Source organism: Oreochromis aureus, linkage group 14 (assembly GCF_013358895.1).
Source record: "Oreochromis aureus strain Israel breed Guangdong linkage group 14, ZZ_aureus, whole genome shotgun sequence".
NCBI classification, from domain to species: domain Eukaryota; kingdom Metazoa; phylum Chordata; class Actinopteri; order Cichliformes; family Cichlidae; genus Oreochromis; species Oreochromis aureus.
This window is the reverse complement of record NC_052955.1, coordinates 15871474-15887003: the sequence shown is the minus strand read 5'-3', so window position 1 is coordinate 15887003 and position 15530 is coordinate 15871474. Positions and strand designations below refer to the sequence as shown.

Sequence of the window (15530 nt, the reverse complement as noted above, 5' to 3'; positions counted from 1 at the left end):
ATGATCTGAGTGGCCTTTCTGGAAACAAATTATGCTTCCACAAGTTTTCATGAGTTTTCTTTACATGTCATTTTACAATTTTCATGTTTATTGTTTAGGTAGTTCCAGTGCAAATCAATTGAATTCACTCAGTGCCCTGGCACATTAACCTTCTCATTAACGATGGGCAAGTTGCAAAGTTTGATAGCCTGAACTTGTCCACGTACTTTTCTGTATTTGCCGGAGAATGCTCATGCCCTCTTACTCTTATTTATTACCCAAAGTAGAAAATATTTGTTTAGAGTCTTGCTAAATCTGTCTATACATTAAACACCAGTTTAATAGGAGGGTTCAGGCCCTGAAATAACCTTTTGTTGACTATTTAAATTGCTAAATATCTTCTGGGGCCTCTGTGCACAGACAAAGACAGTCTGTCTTGTCAAAGTAATTGCTGTACCAGGTTCACACTGGTACACTGCAGTTTAAGGAACATTAGGGAATGACCTGCTATCTGGACCTTAAAGGTTGCTGCCAAATGAAAAAGATTCACCGTGACTGCTGACTGTCACCTTAAAGGGTCTGGCTCTGCTACACTTCAGCTTTGTTTTTTAATATAATTTTTTGTCAGATTAAAAATGAAAAATAAAACATTAACAATTAGTAGTAGTAGTGATACATGCCTATTAAGTAACCATTTCTCCTCAGTCACTAATTGCTTTGGCTTTATCTTCACTTCTGACTTTTGTAGCGGTTACAAACGCTGTTTTCACATTTCCATAGTCACCATTCACTGATTCTGTTTCTGAATGCTCCAAATCTAATTGGATTATACTCTGCATTCTCTTATTTCAAATTAGCAGCAATGTCATATGGGGAAAATATGTGCTTTTTCCTTATTGTTTACCTCTCTCTACTCTGTCTTTGCCCTGCAAGTTAAAAGCAATAGACACCCTATCTGTGCCATGAAGCACATTTCACAGATGAGAGAGTAGAAAGAGTGGTGTGAAAGATTTGTGCAGGATGTTCATGGGAGGTGACAGGGTAGATCCCACCCTTAATCTTTCTGTTCCTGTCAGGAAATATCATGCACTGCCACTTTTAAATTAAATTTTTCTTTTCACGCCCACTGTGATCATCAGAACCATCAAAGACATGATTTCCTTTTATAATCAGTGAAATGAATACTTACACAGTACTTCCACATTCAGCTATTTTGTTATTAAGGAGATGCATTTGAAAGAAGACAGTTTCCCAGAGCAGAGAATAGTGATTTGTCACGATGAAATGATTTATTATCAGTTTGGTGTGAAAGACTAATTTATGTAAAATCTTATTTTCAGTTTGTATTTGAGAACCTCATTTTCATCAAGTACATCTCATTAAATCCCTAACTGGACCTGCTTGTACAAAGGCTCCCTGTTCAGCTTTGACAGAAATATATTCGGTTGTGTCTGTGGGCATTAAAAAAAGAAACTAAATCCACAGTGATCAGGTAAACTTTAAGTTGGGAGTGACTCATGTTTTTGCCTCAGCTGCCAATTCTTTTATCTTTGTCATTATTTTGAACTCTGTGAGTACTATCAATATCTCTGCTGGGTACTCTAAAGAGAACAGATGGGGGATTCAAAATGAAGGGATGTCAGGGAGAAAATGATACAGAAAAAAAATACTGCCAAACTTGGGGGAAGGTATTAAAAAACATACTGGGAGTAAAGCCTTTTGAGCAGTAGAGGGATTGTGGAAAGCAAATGACATGAAAGAAGAAAGCACTGTTTCATATGCTCCAAGCCTCCATTCCCTGAACCTTTCAGCACTGTTGCAGGTGTACAGCTCATATATACACCATGTTTGTTACCCTAGGGGCTAGCAATCCCTGACCAGATGAATTTCAAAAACCTCTAATAAAAAGCCTCAGGTTTTAATATAGTGATTTTATCTCCTTCTGGATTTTTACATTTTCAGAAATCGTGCTGTGCTCTTTAGAGGTGCACATATTGTACTAGAGGTCTCACACAGTGCCACTGATGCTGCATTTTGATGCAGGCTTACCTGCACCTTATTGTTTCAGCATAATCAGTGAGGTTGTGAGTGGGAGGTGAAAGTCCTTGAATCAGAGAGAACTGATGAAAACATCAGGAATAGCTTCTGGTCAAGGTTTCTGATATTGCAGTTTTGTTTTGTTTTTTTACGTTATGCTTTTGCAGCCTCATGCAGTTCTCTTAAATTTTCTCCTACTATCTTGTCATTTGGTTTCAAAATAACTGTTAGCTGTACACAGATAATATATAATGAGCAATTTCTGAATTTTGTCTATAAAATAGCTTATAAAGGAAATATGTTTTTGATGCTGATTTTCTGCCGTCTTGAACACTGAGCAGAATAAAGACATCATACAGCTGTTGTGGATTAGTCACATTCCTACACTAGGGGCACAGCAACCAATGATGTTACATATTATATAGGTCACTCTCCAAAGTAGCTAACTATTGCACTTTATTTGCCTTTTAATTTGTGGTAAATAATTCAATTTGAATCCAAACTGTGTGTTACCAAATAGCTCCAGATGGTTGACATGAATGAATAAACATGCAAACACTGGTGCAGCTGATGTGCAACTCAGAATTCTTAATAACAAGACAAATAACAATTACTTGCTGAATTTATGAAAATTCTGGACCAGAAGCTGAGCTGTAGTTTAACAATGAGAACAAACACATAATGGAATCACATGCACGCTGTTAAGCTGGAAAGACGGAGCACTGCTCAGCTAAAAACCTTTGGCACCATTAACAGTTGAAATGGTTGACACTGAATACAGTGTTACATTCATCACGATTCATATGCCTGTACAGTATTTACTCTCACATTTTGCCTAGGAGCGCTTGAGCTAGGAATGCATCGCAGTACTGTTGGAGGCAATTTTCTTGTATGAATCTTTAATGAAAACAGTCTTCAGGAGGATGGGAGACATTGAGGCTGATGGCTGGGACTCCCTAAAGAACAATTCAAAAGCTTGCAAATGAAGTCCTCGCTGTGCCAATGTTGTGTTGAAGTTCAAAAAACCAAACAGCTAACATATAGAAGACACCACCATAAAACAAACATAAATACATATATACTTTAAAATTAGTCTTCAATACCAGTTCTACTGTTTTTTGTACACACAAATACATGTATATGTGCATATAAATAATGATGTCATCTGAGAGAATGAAGATTTATATGATTCAGAAAGACATTCTTAACCCCTTTCAAAACAATACTGATTTACACAATCCCATCTATGAAAATTTTACTCCAGTCCTGAATTTATGCATGTATTAGATGGAAAGTAAGAGGTCCGTGTGGCTCACCGATTGGATGGGAAGCAAACCGAGCGGGCAGACAGATGATCCCCCGAAGTGGTTCTGGAATGTACATTCATATGCTGCCTGCTGTGGTAAAATATGCACAGTCACTCATTTAAATTGCACTAAATATGTGCAAGGCAGAAAACTGTTCTGCATAAGCAACAACAAAAAAAAAAAAAATGCTCGCTTCACCTCTTCTTGTTTTACATCCTAAACAGTGATGGGGGATCCACCCTACCCTCCCAGCCCCAGATTAGATAGCAGATAGACATTTTAGACATTGTAGCTGGATGAAAATGAAACAATTCAAAGAAATATATGCAGAATAAACACATTTTTTTCACGGTAAGCATGTGAAGATTTTTGTTGACTGACATCACAGATCAATGCTCTCAAACATATAACCTCATCTCTATGGGCACAGATACTAAAATGCACAACACATGCTCAGATGAGTCAGACACATGGGTCAGGTGACCCCTCGCCTCACAGCTGAGTCACCAGTGACGTAGTCTGCTGGAGCTGTTTCATGTCAGACACGTGATCACACCTTGGTCCCTTTTTCCTCCTTTACATCTGTGATTTTTTTCTTCTACCTGCTTCTTCTATGATAACAAACTGGCAGATGCACTGCTAAAATACTGATTCTCTTCTACTGTCCATTTGATATAGGTCTGTGTTCCACTCGATTTACAATATATATCATTTTACAGTCTAATCTATCTCTGTGTACTCTACATATAGGCAGTAAATGTGCTCCCCTGATATTAGCTAAAGAGGAAGTACAAGAGTAGGCAAACAGACTATTACAGTCTTCAGCTAAGCCTCTATTTGGGTCACCTGTCAACTCTGTTAGAGTGGTGATCAGAAAGAAGTAAATGTGGAATGATTAGGAAATTTGTCTCACAGCCTTTACTGTCTGAGGTGCTTTTTCAACCTCCTCCAGAGAGCCACCTTATTATTATTCTGTATGTATGTCACTCTTCCCTCTCCCCAGCTTGCTTTCTATAGGCCTCATTGAGCAGCTGTATCTCCTCATGATACCCCGAGCTCTCCTGTGTCTGGCGTCGGCTGTTCTGCCGATGAGCCTCCACAGTGTCAGGTATAGTGATATTTATGGTCTCTGCTTCTGTGGTGCCACTGCTGGGGATGAGCAGGGAGTAAGAAGCAGTCTCACCCAGGTCACAGGAGACAAAGCGATTCTCCCTTCGGGAGTAACGAAGTGATGGCGAGCGGGCATGGGTGGAGGACTGACTGATGTTAGATATGATAGAGACGCTGTCCATTGCCTCTTCATTGTCACAAATTTCCAAAACTTCAAGATGGATCTTGACATTAGTGTCCCCAACCCCAGCTCCAATCCCCATCTCCATTCCAATCTCCATCCCCATTCCTACACAGCTGGCGTTCACATCTCCACCCTGGCCTCTGGATGCTGTTTCGTCTGCACTGGGCTCATGGCCAACTGACTTCGAACGATAAACTTCCACCTGAGGGGAAGAGAGATTTCACGTTTTGTTTTGGACCACAGTTTGTAATACAGCTGTTATTTCATTTGATGTCGTACAAAAATATTTCACAATGTTATAATTGATTTCTAAAAATCTATTCCATTAATCTTTTCCCAGTGGAACTCCCTGAAGAAATTTTAAAGCTACTTTTTTAAGCTAGTCATTCTATGAAAATTATTTTTTTTATTTTTTTTATTTGTTACATACTGCATATGGACATATTTTATATTTATTGATAACTGGGAATTTCCTTTTCTGTATTTCACTGATTCAAGGTCTTATAGGGCTGATTGTAGAAGTGAGTTGTGTTGTAATCAGGAGCACATGACAGGAGAAATAATACTTTGATGGATTCCATTTCTCACCATGTGGTATTCTGAAATGTGACCTCCCCCTCCTGTCCCGCTGACCTCTCCAGAGCCACCTCACTTTCTCACTTTGTTTTATTTTATTATTTTTTCTCCCGATGAAGCTCGAGTCAGACTTTTCTTCTGTTGTAGTGACGCAATCTTTTTGCGTCACTATCTAGAATCTAGAATGTTTTTGATGGTGAGAGAAATGGCTAAAACTATGACACTCTTGATGACTATATAAGAGAGTAAAATTGATCCCACAAACAATATTTATCTTGCTTAAATCTTAAATATGATGCCAGAGCCAGGCAGCTCTTAGCTTAATTTCAGACTAGCTTTACTTACAGACTGGAAAATGATTTAAAAGCTTAAAAATGTACCTAACAACATTTTTAAAGCTAACTAAATCATAATTTACCCTTTTCTTTTAATTTAAACACAAACAAACACATTTAAGCAAATTATAGAGATTGCTGATCACAGCATGTAATATCCTGTAACAAAGGAGTGGGCAAGCGATTCATATTTGTATTTATTCTCAGTACGAATGCAAAGAGCATTTCCCACAATGCCATACTACGGAGGAAATAAATTCTGTCTTGCAACATGAGTTTAAACAAAGAGAGTGCTGAGATGCCCATTACCTTTTTGGCATTGTTCGGGGAGATCTTTCGACCATCACTGCTGACCTCGTAGGTGGAGAGAGACAGTGTCTTCCCTGTAGGTGCTTGTAAAGATACAGTTCCCTGAAAGGCGCACAGGGGAATTGATAGACCACCTGATGATCGCTGCACAGGAAAAACACAGAAAAGAACAAAAATTTAGTCAGAATTTAGCACATTGTCTTTATTTGAAAATCAAACTGCTATTAAATTCCGCCTTGGCTGCTCATCATATTCTTGACAATAAATCCAAAGCAACTAATACTTCACTGTGACTACAACTCATTTTCCATCTCATTCCTGTTGTTTAAAGTAACTGAAGTTACATTATGTGCCTGATGTCAAGTGCAGTAAGATGAATGTGCTGACCAATCATTTCTATCCAAGAGTTAATGAGGCTTGCATGTAGAGCCCTAACAACAGCACTCGGCTGTTAAAATGAGATGTCAAGACTTCATGCATGTAGAGGCCAACAGACCTTTCAGTGAAAAACAAAAAAACAAAAACACAAAATAATGACTGATATACTATTTGGTTGTTATTAGATTTGAATAGCAAAGTTTCAGTGCACAGTATCAGGCAAATTTTCTCCAACAGCTTATCAGCTTGCTTTTAATTATGAGTCTACATTTTTAGTTTAATTTTCACATTTTCAATCATATTTCATATTTTTCAGTCACACATTTACACTGCTTTTGTAGAGATTATGATGCCAGAGAGTAGATCAAAGTGAGCCTCTGTGAAGATATGTTTGAGACTGTGCATACTGATGGCAGAGGAAAATAGGAGCATCATGTGGCACAGAAGTAGGGAGACCTGTGGCAGGTCTAATTAAGCTTCTAAATTATTTAGTTAAATATAATAATCTGATAGTGACTATGATGCACAACAGAAACAAAGCAGATGCCAGTCTCTTGGCAATCTCCCCCAAATCTGCCTGGTTCCCTGTCATTATGTTTGCCTCATTGTGAATGGAGAGAGACACAGAGGGAGAGACAAAGACTGCAAAGCTGAGCTGAAAACACATTGTCACGTAAATCAAATAACGTTCAGAGCACATCATGTGGGAAGCACACTGATGGATTTCTTTCTGGATATTTTCACATGCCTTTCTTCATCTTACATATAAAATACTATTTTAACATGCTCCCCAAAGGATCGCCTGGCTTTTCCTTTTCCATCTCAATAAAGTTAATTTTTTCTTTTATTTTTGGAATGCCTTTAAAAAAAAAAAAAATCCACAACAACCATTTTGCACCTCTTTTGTGTTGTCCAACGAAAATCTAACTTGTGCTAGAGGACTTTGGTCAGCTGAAGCTCTTTGCAGAATAGATCGAATGAGTAATATAAGGTTTTAAAAAAGTCTGCATAAAAAATAAGAAGTGGTGGGACTACACAGAAGACTTTCACCTTCATAAGTGGGGTGTGAATGTTGTCAAATATTTTCATGCATATAACCATCCTTTTCTAGTGGGTGGAGGGTGGAATGGAAAGGGGGGCTAAGGGACTAAGGGAGCTAATTTCAAATTCTGCCAATGCAGATTTGATGATATTTTAAAATGAATACTAATAGCGCCCGTGTACTCTAACATCTTTTGAACTGTTTCCCTATTGCCGACAGTAAGTCTGTTCTGATTTTTATGCCAAATTGATGTCGACCTCAGTGATTAAGGAAATGGCAACAAAACTACTGGATCGCCATTAAACGTGGTGCTGACCTTTGCATTGATGATAACTTTTTTTTTTAATTTGCTAACAGAGTTATGGTGTAATCACTTGCACTAATAGTGAGCGAGCATAAAACTGAATCAAAATACAGATATTATTTAAGAGAAGATGGAATGATGACATCTGCGTCACATAACAAAAAAATGTAATCAGTAACTTATTGACAGTCTATACACACAGCATGACACTCTCTTTCCATACCGTGAAATACAACTGAAATATACCAATTAAATTTATGATGCCATGTGGGCTCATTGCTGTTATAAAAGCCACTCCAGAAAGAGGTTGACTGTCTTTGCAGCCATATATTCATAGCTCAAACAAGTAAGATTCAGCTATTGGATAACAGGTTGAAACTGCCTCCAGTAAGTATGCATGTCCGGTTTGCTGACAGTAAGCTAATGTAAGATAATTAGCAAGAGCAGCCTTAAGGTCATATTTTAGGCTGTAGGATGCATTCAGTTCTAAATAATCATAACATTCACATTTTACTGTGCTTAAATGTATTAAGCGACCATCCAATGTGATTACCAAATTATTTGTTTTATGTTTCTGTACTGGTTAATCCACTAAGATGTGCAAGTCCTTTAGTGCTAAAATATCCCTATCCATAAACTTTGAAATAAACTGTTAGATGTACAAAGGGAGAAAATGATAGTAAAACACATTATTATTACTTTAATTAGTATGAAAAATTAAAGTTACTTACTTGCACTCCTAAACAGAAAAAAAAAAATATTAGGGGTGGAATGTTGTATTTGCTGAATTCCTGACTTTCTTGAAAAAAAAGAAAAGAAAAAAAAGCCAGTGTACCGATTCAAATTTGGGTATAAACACATGAATTATGTCGAATGAATTCAGTTATTTTTTGTTTACAAACATGCTTTTGAAAGATTTCTAAAATATATCTGTTTTCTTGTTTTTTGGGCTAATAAAGCTAATAAATTTTTTAATCACTGTACATGGGTGCTAACGTGTCCAGGCACAGGTTGTGATCAAAAATCGGCATAAAACTAATATTTATTTCAAAGGAACAGTAAATAACTTTTACTGTAACAAGTTAGATCTAGTTAATTTTCTTTTCCTTTTTAATTTACAGCAGGTGACAACTGAAGAGCACAAATACTGTTTTGAAGTTAACTAATACTGAGATATTTTTTGATGTTTCACTATATTTTATTCCCTTTTTAGATGAATACCAAGACTTGCTGTTAAAAGGTTATATATTGTTTAATTAAGCTATTTTGTGTAATGTTTATCTTTATTAAAATTTAAAAAAAATTATTGGAAGAAGAAGTAATTTTGAATACAGCCAGTGTAACTTGTGGTTACACATGTAAATGAAACATAAATGAACATCAGTAAACAGAGTTTTGTGCCTCCTACAGGAATGACTGTTGAGACTGTTGTTCCAAAGTAAACACATGTGTCCTATAGTTATCTGAAGTACCCCCAGATTGTAAGAGAACAATATAACTTGCCTGTTTGTTTGTAAACAGGTCATTTGAAAATAAAATAAAATAAAATAAAAACAAAACCTGATTTATTGGGACTGTAGAGCGATGCAGAAGGTAATAGCTTAAGAACTGAACTGTTAAATAATAAGTAAGTAAACACTAAGTAAGTTATTCTCAATTACTAATTAAAAGCATTCCCATAAGCTTGTGTAGTTCTTTGTGTTTAAGGTTAGTTGGTATTAAAACCTTGGTATTCAAATACACTAAATAAGGATAAACATTAGGACAGCAAAGCATCAGGTTGTCAGCATGTCACATTTGCTTATTTCACACCTTTAATACATTATTGAAGTGCCAGCATACACACATACAGTAATCTATTATTTAAGTTGTATCAATTTCATACCTATTCAAAGTCAATATTTTTTAAGTCTCTATATTTCATTGCATTGGACAATCTTTTCTATAGAGTAAATTGGTTTCAGTCCTCCATACCTTAATGCACATTAGTTCTCCATTTCCTCTTGGGGAAAAGGGCTTGTAGGTGCACCCCGACTCTGTGCTTGCTAACAGATATGTCACAGAGAGGGTAAAGATGTGTTTAAGCTCTAATTCCAGCTCTTTCCCTGGCTCCTGAAGGCCAGATGGGCTGACAGTAAGGAGAAAAGACGATGGGTAATGACATCTAGTCTGCTAACACGGAACAAAACACAGCTTGGGAGAACTATAAATCACAAAGTATTTTGGCTTGTCTTTCATCTGTTGTTTGGCTTTCTGTATTTATACAGTAATAACACGTTGTGTGTGTGTTTCTTTATGTCTTTTGTAAATGTGTTTGAGGAACGTAATGATTGGTGGATACAGAAAATTTTTCTTTGTTGTTTGGCAGTGTTTTTATGTTTGTTTGTAAACTGCACAGTAATCGTGATTCCACATTTAAAGACCCCAATCAATGATTAAGGCCTAGAGAGACATATATATATAGACTAGTATACTGAGAAGTAGGGCAGGGAAACACACACACATACACACACAAACACACACGCCAGCAGTGAGCATCTTAGACTTATACATGATGCAAAGTGAGTGCCAAAACCAAGCTGTAGATGCATGCTCCATGGATTTTCCACCCTCTGGTGATTTTCAGAGTGAAACATTTCAAACTTATAAGTAGAGCAGAGAAGGAAAAAGAAGGAGAGACAGCTACAGCATGTGTTCATGTGTGTACATGCCTGTATGTTTCCATGTCTGTTTCCATCCACAGTTTACTGAATGAGCCTATATCAAGTCTGATAATGTTATTGTTCTAAAAGTCAGAGTTTGGTTTCAAAGTTAATGCCTGTGGCTGCTCTGTTTCACAAGTGAGGCGGCTCTCTCATCTGTGTCTGTTATCTCCAATGCCAGGATACATTAATCATTAGGCCTTTACTGCTTTGTCCTTGTTTAACAATTCAGTTGGCTCTAGCAAAACACAAAGAGAATTAAGCTTCTGGTATTATAAGAACACAGGATGTCAACAACAAAGAAAGAAATGGATTAAAATGGATTAGTGGATAGTGGTCTCTAGCAAACTGTCTCAAGCTTTAGTGCTCTTTGACTTTGCTAGTGGATAGAGTAAAATATTGAGTACCTGAATAAATGATAACTTTGAGTCCCGGTATAGAAACACCACTACACAGTATATACTGAATCAATGTGTGTGTTTGATTAAACTCGAACTACAGAATGAATTGGAAATAATTTTGTTTCTTCGTTTGTTTGTTTTTTAAATTCAACTTTAACTCAAAATTTAACCTGCACAAATCGTTCATAAACACACACAAGGGAGCTAAAATCCAACGAATCTCACTGATGCTGATCTTTAAACTGTCAGCATTTTAAAGCTGCACATTCCTCCAACTTAAAAAAAAGAAATTCACTAGACATAATAAATCTTAAGTTTGTGGATGTATATTTGGTTTTGAAAGACAGGCTGGCATTGGTTACTAAAATGGTGTGCGGTAACTTGATCGATTGCTCTATAAGTGATAAAAGCTCAGCACAGATAAGAATATGCGAGGAGAGGAGAGGAGAGGAGAGGAGAGGAGAGAGGATTTTAAACATTTTATCTAAATCTCACACACAGTTCCAAGGCTGTCAGCTTGATTATAAAGAGGCATATTTTTAGATGTGGAAACCCCCACCCCCACCCCCCCCCAAACCAACAGTATGTAAGCCTTTCTCATTAAACACTTCCTTAAAGACTGGCTGTGTAAATATTGCACCCTATTCCATTGTCTATCGTCCTGTGTCTCTATACAAGTGGACCACAATAAAAAAATTTAATTTCCTTTCAAACAAAATGTAAATGCACGAAGGGAGATTATAAAATGTGTCTGTTTTATGGTCACGAAACACTAATTACTCTTAAATGATCACCACAACACTATGTTACTGCACGTTGCATGGTAAAGCCAAGGTTTCTTTGATTAATTTATGAAAGCAATAGAGTGGCAGTGTGTGGAAAAATCGCCTAATGCCAGCCATAAACCACAGAGTGACAGACACAAATGATTCATTTAATGGTTCAAGAGCCAACAAATAAACTGGTTACACTGAATGCTGGTGTACCTGTCTGGGTGTTCTCTCGGATTTACTCCTGCACCATTCCCAGTCTGTCAGCTCGATTTTCCGACACTCCTCATGTGAAAGCCTCCTCTCAGGCCCCTCAAACACTGATGACGTGTCAGTGAGACTATGATCCTGTTCCCGGTGATGAGAAGCCAGCGAAGGGACACAGTGGAATTTCTCATCATTCCCATGGTTCTCATGGGGAAGTGGAGCACAATCAGCCAGTGCCTCCCCTCCACCAGCCACTGCTTCCAATAGAAGATCTGCATGAGAGGAGCTGTCCACTGGGCATGTGGTGCTGAAATCAAAATTGGGCCCCAGCCTACAGAGTGCACCACTTTCAAGCGCATCATGACGGGCATTAGGGAAGTCACAGTTAAAAAGGCTGTGATAAGCAGGCTTCTCAATGGGAGGACTGTTATGTGACATGGTGGCATGTGACAACTTGTACACTCCGTAGCCTTGTTGGAAGGAAAGGTTGAACTTAAATCTTCTTTTCATCACTGTGAGAAAGAAAAGTGAGAAAAAAATTATTTTCTTCACCCTGCAAAATCATCACCTTTTCCCCCTGTACCACACTGGAACACATGTTTTTGCTTTTACTGTGTAAAAAGACATTTGGTTTTGCACAGTTAGTTAATTTGTGCTGTGCCATCATCTACCTGAGGGTTCTGGTGTTGGTTCCCGCTTGCAGTTAATGAAGCAGCCACATGGCATGTGGATCCAGCGCTCAGAAAGCATGAATAACGGAGTGACCGCAGGCGCAAGCAGAGTGAGAAAGAAGCTCAAAGTCTCCAGGGAGGAGCTGCGTGCATTGATTGCGTGGCGCACCAGTACCAAAGTCTGTGAGGGGGGAAAAAAGGAGAAAAATTAAGTCATTGAGGAGTCTCTGATTTAATATGCATGAGGAAGTTGTGGGAGGGAGACACATGAATGAAAATAAATTGCACAGACCTTTCACACATACTGGGCTTTCTTGATTTTAATTTTCCTATGTTCTGTATTCCAGTTTAAAAATGCTATTTGGGCCAGCGGCACTTCAGCATTTCACCTGCGTGTGCTCAATTTTAAAGATGACTACAGATAATACAGCTAAAATAAAACAAAACCAACACCAATGAAAATAGTCTAATCCATGGAAACAAAACTTGTGAAATTACTATATTTCTGACTAGTGAGATCTTGACATTTTCATATTAATCATCATTTGTTTTTATTCATCTGAAAGGGTTGCAAGTTTGGAATGCCAATTCTATTTGTCCATCACTGCTGCACAGCATTTATCACCTACACTTTCTTTTCTTTTTTCTATTTGAACAAGAACAACTGTTGTAACAGAGGCACTTGGTGTTGCAAAGCGTGGATGTATTTCACAAAGCAAACCCAGTGAATAGTGCCCTAAAGGTGTTACATAAAACTTGCAAACTATTGTTCTCAATGCCTTTTAGGGAGGTTATTTTGTGAAATAGAAAAAAAAATGCATAAAAAAAAAACTTCTTTTAAAAAATATCAAGGTTTTACAAGACAGACAGCAAACCATAATTCAAAGATTCCAGTTTATTAATAAATTCCACATTTCAATCTCTGCCAACTAAGGACATCATTCACAATGTGCCCTCAGACACACTGTGAAGGATTTCTGATGGAGTCTTAAACAAAATGAGGAATTTCATTCATTTTTAGTGACACAGGAAGTAAAAAGAGAACAAAACACTTCTATCAAACGACTCCACTTTATTTCCCCTCCACATTATTAACCCTTATAGCTCACAGCATATGCGCCGCCAAGAACTGTGATTTGATTAGGGGATACTGTTCAGCCGCGTGCCACACAGAGACCCAGCTATCTCTAATTGGCTGTTAACCACTTTCGTGGATTTGATCAGATGGTGGCTGTTGACGTCACACTTGGCCACATACATACTATAGAACGGTTATTTTCAGTGGTCTGCTCACCTCACAGATTAAATCACCAAAACAATCTGTGTAGCTATATGAAGCCAAACAGAGACCTTGGGTTAAAGTGATTTTACTTTACGATTAGGTATTGAGGTTTTATTTTGTTGGCCAGAGGTTGTTCTAAAATAATGAGGCGGTTTCGTGTTAGATTTCGGTTGGAGTTTCATAGATTTTCTACAAACCGAGCGCTGAATACCATTCCAACTAAATGAATAATAAATGGTTTCATTTCAAGGTAATACAACTAAAAGGTTCCAAGCCAAGTAGATCAATGGCTCGGCAGGCCATTTGCTAAAAAGTTATTATGGTGTTGTTTTTGGCACCAATTACTAGGACATGTGCTTTTATGGGGCTTCTTACCATCATTGGCATCCATAAAATAACTCTGACAACCGCCAGGATCATAGAGAAGCGCTTTTGTGCAAACACCACAGGCGTATCCCCGACAGTAGCTGTCCTTTGATCACTGGCAGATACTGGGGACAAACTGCTGTCCTCTTTCTCCCTGAGCTCTGTCCCGCACGAACTTGGACTCAGTTCGTTGTACGCCCCGAAACTTTTATTCAGGCTATCCCGGGAAAAGGACTGGAGATCACAGAGAGGAGCGGTCCCACTCAATCCTCTTGCCATTTCCAGATAGCTGGGGTACAATAAAGTCCTTTGGGGCTCCCTGGAGCAAAGCAGCTGGTAAGTGAGGGGAATAAAGAAAAATAACAAGCCGCAAAAACACAGAAAATATAAAGAGAAGAGCAGCAAAATGTAAAAACTGTCGCTCTCTGGGAAACACCCGAGAGAGGCCGGCGTAAAGCTTCCCCATCCGCATAAAGGTAGGACACTGACGGCCAGGCTGACCGCCCACACACCGGCAATAGCCCACATTACTCTCAGTGGCCGGCGCACAGATTGAAGCACTCCGAATCTCTTGGTGACATAAAAAGTGTAGGCTGCTATAAGGCAAGCCTTCATATTGCTCGAAACACCTTGGAACACGTACAGAAGTCCAGATAAAGTGCACAGGCTGCCCGACCCTTCACCTCCATTTGCTTCCCACTGAAGGAGCATGAATAAAGCGAGTGGAACCAAACTGAGCAGGTCGTCCACCGACATGGAAGCCACAATGACACACAGGGAGGTTTTTTTCCTCATCCGGAGGACAGACAGCAGCGAATACACACCTCCAACTAACGTTACAGCAGCGATGGTTACGCACAAACCGAAAAGCAGCAGGCGGATTTGCCTCTCCATCCCGGAGGGGTCTGGCGTGTCGTAGGTGGCGGTAGTTGGAAGGTAGCTTTGGTTAGGCGCCGGGGAGCTCTGATACGTCGTAGACATCTCCAGTGAATTCATTGTTCTGCCTCTTTTGGCACTTTTAAGTGTTCAAATTTGACTCATTAGCTTGTAAAGTTTACCACGCTGGAACGACGCGAGAACAGCAGAGCATTCGGCTCATGTTTTTAGAAAATCACCATCCAACTGAGAACGTGTGCAGACGCTTTCCAGTCTCTTAGATGTGGAGCTGGTGAGAGTGTGTCGGGAGGCACCTGTGTCCACCGTTCAAACCGCGCAGCCAGAGTGCCTCTCGTTTCCAGCTGCTGATTTACGCGCTGTCGTCATCAGTGGTTACTTTCACGGCAGTCACTGGAGGGTTGAGCCAAACGCAGCATACTACTACAACCGGTTCTATATCCGTGTAGGACCGGTTCTATTCATCAGGGTGCATTTTTATTTGTGTCATGGCTCGAGTCATTCCAATAATCAATAATCCAATAGTCTGAACAAGCCCTTTGACAGAATTTAATGCAAATAATAAAAAGTAGAAGGTCTTATTCATGCATTTGTTTATTTATTTTAGCCAATTCAGATTTGTGTTTCTGTGTAATGGTGGAGCCATCACTTACTGAATAATTCCATTTGAAATCCA

At 38.6% G+C, this 15530-nt stretch overlaps 1 protein-coding gene across 1 annotated transcript; it reads right to left on the bottom strand.

Annotated features, from left to right (window-relative positions):
• Window positions 1–2537: 2537 nt before the first annotated feature.
• LOC116323604 (probable G-protein coupled receptor 149) lies at window positions 2538–15251 on the bottom strand. The gene is made up of 5 exons (XM_031743964.2): window positions 13970–15251; window positions 12313–12493; window positions 11651–12153; window positions 5838–5981; window positions 2538–4819 (listed from the first exon to the last, which is right to left on the bottom strand). The coding sequence occupies exons 1-5, from the start codon at window positions 14954–14956 to the stop codon at window positions 4307–4309; spliced, it is 2328 nt and encodes a 775-aa protein (XP_031599824.1). The 5' UTR covers window positions 14957–15251; the 3' UTR covers window positions 2538–4306.
• Window positions 15252–15530: the final 279 nt, after the last annotated feature.

Coding starts and splice junctions, on each gene's coding strand:
- LOC116323604 (XM_031743964.2), bottom strand. CDS start 14,956: ATGAATTCACTGGAGATGTCTACGACGTATCAGAGCTCCCCGGCGCCT. Junction 12,154..12,312: donor ACCAACACCAGAACCCTCAG/GTAGATGATGGC, acceptor TCTTTCTCACAG/TGATGAAAAGAAGATTTAAG. Junction 5,982..11,650: donor CCGAGAGAACACCCAGACAG/GTACACCAGCAT, acceptor TTTCCTGTGCAG/CGATCATCAGGTGGTCTATC.